The 8,476-nt window shown below is 44.0% G+C and overlaps 1 gene segment (V, D, J or C); it reads left to right on the top strand.

Annotated features, from left to right (window-relative positions):
• Window positions 1-1,542: 1,542 nt before the first annotated feature.
• On the top strand, window positions 1,543-2,089 carry LOC127638321 (immunoglobulin kappa variable 3-15-like). The segment is given in 2 exon segments: window positions 1,543-1,652; window positions 1,758-2,089. Coding segments are annotated over 2 exon segments (438 nt in total).
• Window positions 2,090-8,476: the final 6,387 nt, after the last annotated feature.

Here is an 8,476-nt window from a genome sequence, read left to right as displayed (position 1 = left end):
AAATGTTACTCGGTTTATTAAGATCCGGCCGAACATTATATTACAGTGAAAAGAAATACAATAAATCCATTAATTCAGTTAATATAATCAATATTAAAAAATAAATTGCAGACACACACACACACGCACATACACTCACACATACACACACACACACACACACACGAACACACACACACACACACACACACTTGTTGTGTTTCCATGTTTTATGGGGACTTTCCATAGACATAATGGTTTTTATACTGTACAAACTTTATATTCTATCCCCTAAACCTAACCCTACCCCTAAACCTAACCCTCACAGAAAACTTTCTGCATTTTTACATTTTCAAAAACATAATTTAGTATGATTTATAAGCTGTTTTCCTCATGGGGACCGACAAAATGTCCCCACAAGGTCAAAATTTTCGGGTTTTACTATCCTTATGGGGACATTTGGTCCCCACAAAGTGATAAATACACGCTCACACACACACACGAACACACACACACACACACACACACACACACACACATTCCTTTTTTAACATCAATATAAAATCCATATTCTTATTAATAATCAATATTCTAGCATGTATGTTATTTACAGTATAAGGTCAATTAGAAGAACACAAACAGTAGAAATTAATGGTGGAAAAAACTATTCTGTGATAAACTCTGAAACTCAAGAGCAACATCATGTAAAATATGTTTGGAGAGAGATTAGTTGTTGAAAATATATTTCTTGCCCTCTTTTTTGCCTATTTGTAATTAATGGCGACAGATTTGTAGATCATTCTTTTAATACAGAAATATGTGCCTGCTGATTTAACGCACGACATCTCAATAATTATTATTTGTAGCAATTTACCTTCATATTTGTGCTGATAAATCTCGAAAAACAACTTATAAAATTTGTTGAGTTTAGATTTAAGTGTTGATGGACGATGCAGTCTACGTCTCCAAACGTAAATGCAGGCAAAACTTTTAAGGACTGTGAAAATGCATACACATCGGCAGCGGCCATAGTTGCATTTCCCCAACTATGATGACTTCCACTTCACGAAGCAGGTGCTGGTGTTGTCGCTGCTCCAGTACGACAGAGGGAACATGTTTGAGGTGTTAAACTCTGATAGCAGGACTGTCAAACGGCTGTGAAGGGCAGAAATCAGGAATACTTTAAAGCTGGATGGATTTTGATTGGCTGTCAATGTTTTTATCATTCATCAGCTGGAAACAAATCACTCTGAAAGTGATCCAAACAATAACATTTATCTGTGTCATTATAGTTATAGTTATAGTTGTGATGTGGACTCAATTTTTATGAATCTTTAAAACTATACTTATCCTTGCTTTGTGGTCATGTTTGTGTGTGTCTCCTCGGGTGAGCTGATTGGTTGGACTGCATCTAGTTGGAAAGACACGCCCTGCTATATGTTTTTCACACACCTGCAACAAGTTTTGAAAAAATAAAAAAGAGCTTTATTTTTGATCACTTCTTTGCATTGTCAGCACATGCTTCAGTGATCTGAGAGTGTTTATAGTGCTGTGAGTTTAACACTTCATGACTGACAGCAGAACAGAACACAATCTTCATCATCACACAACACAAACAACAACAATGACCTTCAGCATCATCTTCATCTGGACTTTGTTTATGTGTCTTCAAGGTATAGTTTAGTTTGAATGAATATACAGTTTTAAACTATTTAAACTTTATAACTTATAAAATGTGAATGTTATACTTTTTCTAACTCTTGCTATGTTTTAAACAGGTTTTAGTGGACAGGTGACAGTGACTCAGACTCCCTCTGTAAAGATGGTTCAGATTGGTGAATCGGTCACTGTAAGTTGCAAAACTAACACAGTAGTGAGCAATGACTGTCCTGGTTCATATACTTGTATGGCCTGGTACCAGCAGAAATCTGGAGAAGCTCCTAAACTACTTATTAAATATGCAAGCCAAAGACAGTCAAATATCCCATCTAGATTCAGTGGCAGCGGATCAAGAACTGATTTCACTCTGAGCATCAGTGGAGTCCAGACTGAAGATTCAGGAGATTATTACTGTCAGAGTTATCACAATAGTTATGTGTTCACACAGTGATAAAGAGTCGTACAAAAACCTCCGTCAGTCAGACTGCACAGTGACTGCACTGATACAACTGACAGATTCTGCAGCTGCTTGTACAACTCAGTATAGCAATGAATCCAGACACTTAAAATATTTTTGTTGCTTTTCATTAATTAATTAATTAATTCATTCATTCTAACACTTATTCATGAATTAATTATTTAATTCACTTAAATAATAAGTGTAAATTAAAAATGTAATTATACAGATTCTAATTATAGAATGTGAAGGAGTGTGCAGAAACAAACAAAACGTCTCGGGTTACATGTGTAACCCTTGTTCCCTGAAAAAAGCGGAACGAGATGTTGCGCTACTAAGCGCTACGGGGAACAGCTTTAGCTGTGAGCCGAGCTGAATAATGTGTGGAACACGTAAATGAACACTGACCGGAATTTATAGCCTCGGCTGATGTAATCATTAGATGCACCTGAGGCCAGGCTATAAATGGATACGTCACCAGGTGTCGATCAGATACTTCTTTTGAAGAGCAGTCCTGGGACGTCCCAGTCGCGGCAAAGCAGCGCAACATCTCGTTCCGCCTTTTTCAGGGAACAAGGGTTACACATGTAACCCGAGGCGTTCCCTTTACAAAAAGCTTCACTACGATGTTCGCTACTAAGCGCTACTGAGGAACACAATACCCACGCCGCCGCGCTGGGGCTGTCCGGACCCCTACGGTTGTGCAGTGTACTCACAGAAAGCGAGAGGTCTCAGACATGAGCTTCAGATGTCGACTCAAGGGCATAAGAGCCGGAGTAGCATAAACATCTAAACCATTCAATTTTGATGAATGTGTGCGGAGAGGACCAGCCTGCCGCATCACAAACTTGTTCAGGCATGAGCTGAGATGTCGACTCAAGGGCATAAGAGCCCGGAGTAGCAAAGCATCTAACCCATAAAGTTCGATGAATGTGTGCGAAGAGAACCCTATCGCACCACAAACTTGTCATAAAAACTGATGAATGTGGCGGAGAGGACCAGCCTGCCGCATCACAAACTTGTTCAGGCATGAGCTGAGATGTCGACTCAAGGGCATAAGAGCCCGGAGTAGCAAAGCATCTAACCCATAAAGTTCGATGAATGTGTGCGAAGAGAACCCTATCGCACCACAAACTTGTCATAAAAACTGATGAATGTGGCGGAGAGGACCAGCCTGCGCATCACAAACTTGTTCAGGTATGAGCTGAGATGTCGAGCTCAAGGGCATAAGAGCCGGAGTGCAGAACATCCAAACTAAAAAGTCCAATGAATGTGTGCGGAGAGGACAACCTGCCGTATCACAAACTTGTTTAGGCATGGGCTGAGATGTCGACTCAAGGGCATAAGAGTCCGGAGTAGCAAAGCATCTAGCCCATAAAGTTCGATGAATGTGTGCGAAGAGAACCCTATCGTAACACTAAACTTGTCATAAAAACTGATGAATGTGGCGGAGAGGACCAGCCTGCCGCATCACAAACTTGTCCAGACATGAGCTTGAGATGTCGACTCAAGGGCATAAGAGCCCGAGTGGCAAAACATCCAAACTATAAAAATCTAATGAATGTGTGCGGAGAGGACAACCTGCCGCATCACAAACTTGCTGCAGAGGAGACCTCTAGCCAAGGTTTTAGAGGAGGAGAGCCCTCTGGTAGAGTGCGCCCTGAAACCTACTGGCGAAGCTTGACCGCTGCGCCTCGTAGGCCGGGCAATAATGAGGATGCCTCTTTGAGGGCACCCGCCCACCAAGCCGTGGCAAACCGCAGTGGCCACATAGAACCTGGCAGTGGCGAGGCAAGTGCCTGCTGACAGTTCTTTCTACAGAAAATCCAGAACTGAAACAAACTGGCAGTTAGCTGGTTCTGTAATAAGAACTTTAGTAGAAGGAAGCATGCAGGTGCATTTGCGTTACTACGTTCAGCCCCTCCCAAGGGGAGGGAGGGAGACTGGGCGACTCGGGGAGAAGTAGAGGAGACATTGCGCTATCAACAGAAGCGAAGAGGTCCTCTTCTGCCCTGTAAAATCTACCCAGATCAGTTCAAGTGGAGGAGCCCTAGCACTTGAAATGGTCTCGATAATCTCAAGAAAACCCTGTGAACCTCATTTGGTACCCTTAGGGGCCAGACATGAAAGGTTTCACCATTCGGGCGAGGGATGAAATATAGTCCCCTGTGCCTGAGACAGAAGGTCCCTCCTGTCGGAATCAGCCCAAGGCGAGCCGTCGAGGAGAGATATAATTTCTGAGAACCAAATCCTGTTAGGCCAGTGAGGCTATCAGTAAGAGGCAAGACCCTTGCTGGCGAACTCTGGCTAAGACTCCGGGAGCAGAGAAACCGGGGAAAAGCATACCGACACATTCTGGGCCATGTATGCGCCATCGCGTCCAGACCCAGGGGGCTGGGTGACTCAGAGAGAAGTAGAGGGACATTGCGCAGTCTCTTGAGAGGCGAAGAGGTCCACTTCTGCTCTGTAAAATCTCTCCCAAATTTGTTGTACTACCCGGGGTGGAGTTTCCACTACGCCCCTCGGTATGTTCTGTCTGGACAGCAAATCTGCTCCCACATTTAGGCATCCAGGGATGTAAATTGCCCTGAGTGACAGGAGCTTGCCCTGGGCCCAAAGGAGAATCCGGCGTGTCAGAAATACAGCTGACAAGAGCGTGGGTCTCCTTGATGATTTATGTAAGAGGCTACAGCTGTATTGTCCACCGCGCCAAGACATGGCAGCCTCAGGAGGAGGTATTTCAGGGCCAGAAATACAGCCATCAACCCGAGACAGTGACTGTGACAACCGAGCTGGCGACCCTCCTATCCCCTTAAGCTGGGCGACCACTTAAGGCCGCTACCCGCCCGTCAGGGAAGCGTCTGTCGATTAGCAGTCTGCGACAACAAGGCGCACCTAGAGTGGGACCCAAGGCAGAAAACCGGGGTCTGAACCACATAGAAAGGAGCGAAGCCTGAGGCGTAACCCTATTTAGCCCAGGGGTTTTGGCCCTTGGAAGAAATCCCTGGCTTTTGGCCACAACAAAAGCGGTCTCATGAGCAGAAGGTCCAGAGGGATCACCGTGGGCCGTTAAGCCCTGAGACCTGGAAATCGTTGATACTGATAACAGTGCAACCTAGCCTGACTTTGCTCAGGGTGATCTGAATGGACTCAATCCTAGCGGGAGACAGTTGTGCCTGCATAGTGATTGAACTCCATCACGATGCCCGATAGACAGTGTTCTGAGTGGGAGAGAGGATGCTTTTCTTGGCGTTGAGCCTCAACCCCAGAGAAACAGATGAGCTAAGGCGATGTCCCTGTGCTGAACTGCCAGTTCCTGGAACTGCGCTAGGATCAGCCAGTAGATCTACGTAATTCAGAATGCAGATGCCCGGAGTCGCAAGGAGCCAGCGCTACATCATGCATTGTGAATGTGCTGGAGTAAAAGGGCTAGGCTGGGTGAAAGAACCTGACCCTGGAAGACTTAGCCCCGGAAGTGAACCTCAGGAACTTTCCATGTTGTGGCAGAACTTCTAAATGAAGTATAGAAGTGCGTCATAAGATCGATGGTGACCAGCCAAGCGAGTTGTAGGGCTTGAGACACGACCGTCTTGACAGGCATCATCTTGGACTTGAACACCCACGGGTAGTTCAAGCTTAAGATCTAAGCCAGGCGCCACCCCTCACCCTCCATGGGAAGCGGGAAGTATTTGGTGTAATAACCTAACTCTCTCTCTGGAAGGGAACACATACCATGGCCCCTTTAACCAGGAGATTGAGAGTTTTTTTTTTACAAAAAAAAGAAATCCGGTTCTGATAGTGAGAACACGCCGTTGAAACACGAAAGCGGCGAAGAATTAAATCCTGACGCCCTTATAAGACCCACAGAAAAGGATATATCCGGCAGAAGTTTCCACGCTGCCAGGATCTCTGAGATGGGTATTATATTTTAACACTTCCTGTTGAGGGGTTGTCGGTGTTTAGCGTCCTGAATAAAATGCAGGAACAGCGAAAACACCCAATTTCGACGAAGCCTCTGCAACCCGAAACACCAAGAGGTGGCGGGAATGGAGGGGCTTCGAGGGGTACGGGAGGGGTGAAGTGAAGCAGCGCCCGTCCGAGGGAGCTACCCCTAATCTAGGCATCAAGACCGTCAGGGTCTTCTCTTACTAGAATTTATAGTCCTGAGGGCTGGCAAGGGTGGCGAGACTGTCCCCAATCCCTGGGAGGAGGAGCACGACTTCGCCACGCTTTGCTTTTGAGCCTCCCTTCAGTCAGGACCGAGGTGGGTCTGAGGCTTGCTCGTCAAGCGCCAGAACCCACACTCAGGTCGATCCAGGAGGTCAGCCTGGTATGCCTGAAAAACAGCATAGTGTGCAGAGCAGCACCAGCCTGACCTGCTGCTTGATAAGCCCTTCCCACTAAAGTGGAGGTTGTCCTATAAGGCTTTGAGGGAGAGAGGGCTTCTTAAGTGGCGATGTCGAGCCCGGAGAGATAGCCATAAGCGTCTCTTGACCGGCGGCATCACTGAATACCCCGTGCCTCAGCACCCACGATAGTCGAATATAATGGCGTCGAGGGTATGTGAACACGGGAAGAAAATATATATATATTTTTATATATATATATATATATATATATATATTTTTTTTTTTTTTTTTTTTTTTAGGGGTTCTCCATGGCGAAAAAGCTCTTCAAGGAGGTTATCAAAGAAAGGGAAGGGACCCATGAGCGTTCCCTTTCTTAGACTGGAAGATAAAATCTATCCCCTAATTGGAGCGTTTGGGGGTCTCTTTTTGCGTGGCCAGTCCAATCTGGCAACCGCACGAGTAACAACATCGAGCAATTCCTCCGTAGATTTTTTATCGCGGACGGAAGCTTCGAGGCCGGAAGAGAATAGCGATCCACCTCATGATCCGAAGAAGCGTCGGAGCAGCCGAGATCATGTGAAGGACCAGCTGGGTTTGGGGAGAGAGTGAGAAAGGGATCAACCCGTCTCTTGCTCCTCAGCCAAATCCATGCACGAGCCCCACGAACGATCTTTTCAGTGAGTGCTGACTCCGGAAGCAAGCGAAGCAGAGCACGCCCTGCTGCAACGCAGAGCAGCGTGCTCTACCCCAAACAAACAGCAAAAACTGATGTGTGCCGTCTTCAGCTATAGAGCAAGAAGGGGAACACGCACCGTTGCTTTCAGTCATTCTCTCTTTCTTTTTTTTTTTAGATATATATATATATATATATATATATATATATATATATATATAATATTTTCTAAACAGAAGAGAAAAATAGAACAACGTTCACTGCACACTGCCTAACAGAATCTATCTCCTAACAGAGGAAAGAAAGTTTTGACAGGGTGTGTGAAACACACAGAAACAGAATCAGCTCTGAAAAAAGAGTTTCTGGCGACACCTGGTGACGTATCCATTTATAGCCTGGCCTCAGGTGCATCTAATGATTACATCAGCTGAGGCTATAAATTCCGGTCAATGTTCATTGACGTGTTCCACACATTATTCAGCTCGGCTCACAGCTAAAGCTGTTCCCCCGTAGCGCTTAGCAGCGCAACATCGTAGTGAAGCCTTTTGTAAAGGGAACAAACAGATACACAAACACACACAACACTGACCAACTATAAGGTTAAAAACAAACAGATACACAATCACACAACATTGATAAGAATTGTGTAAGAGTCTACATGAAACAAAACATTTCACTGTAGAACTGTTGTGTAAAATAAAAAGTGTCTCAAGTCCTCCATCAAATCATAATTCACCAGATCAAACACGTCTATAACCAGACACAATGGACATTATATTATGTTATATTTTGTTTGAGAAAAAAACTATTTGTGTGTTTTTTGCCTCAATGTACATGTACAACACACATGCTCACAAAAGTCCTCACTAAGGCACAAAAGAAAATCCTCAAACATCACACTGCTGAAGGAGTTCTGAAGGAGGAATTCTTCCTAAGGAAAAGTCACATTAGCTCTGTTTTAAAACCTAGAGAGCTGCCTACCTAGATAGTATTTTATAGCATCATATGCACCCTTGAAGATACCTCATTTTGGCCAAATTTTAAGGCAGCACCAGAACGCATCATGACATGTTCAGTGAAAAAAATATTGAAAAATGTTCTTTATGAAAAAAAATTCATAAAAAAATAGTTTTTATTTAATTTATTTTGGATAAAAAGATCCATCTAATCAAAAATGAATAGTTGGACCTCATTTGTGTGCTATTTAGTTCAAACAAGTATTGCAGTGAATTACATTTTAAAATTCTTGTAATCAGATTACTGAAATTACTTGAATTACTTTGAATGAATTAATTTGGGTTACACGTGTCTAAATAATATTATGTATGTTGAAAACATTTGAAACATGAATTACATTAA

Source organism: Xyrauchen texanus, chromosome 46, assembly GCF_025860055.1.
Source record: "Xyrauchen texanus isolate HMW12.3.18 chromosome 46, RBS_HiC_50CHRs, whole genome shotgun sequence".
NCBI lineage: Eukaryota > Metazoa > Chordata > Actinopteri > Cypriniformes > Catostomidae > Xyrauchen > Xyrauchen texanus.
The sequence above is the reverse complement of the archived record's forward strand: the minus strand, read 5'-3'. Positions and strand labels throughout refer to the sequence as shown.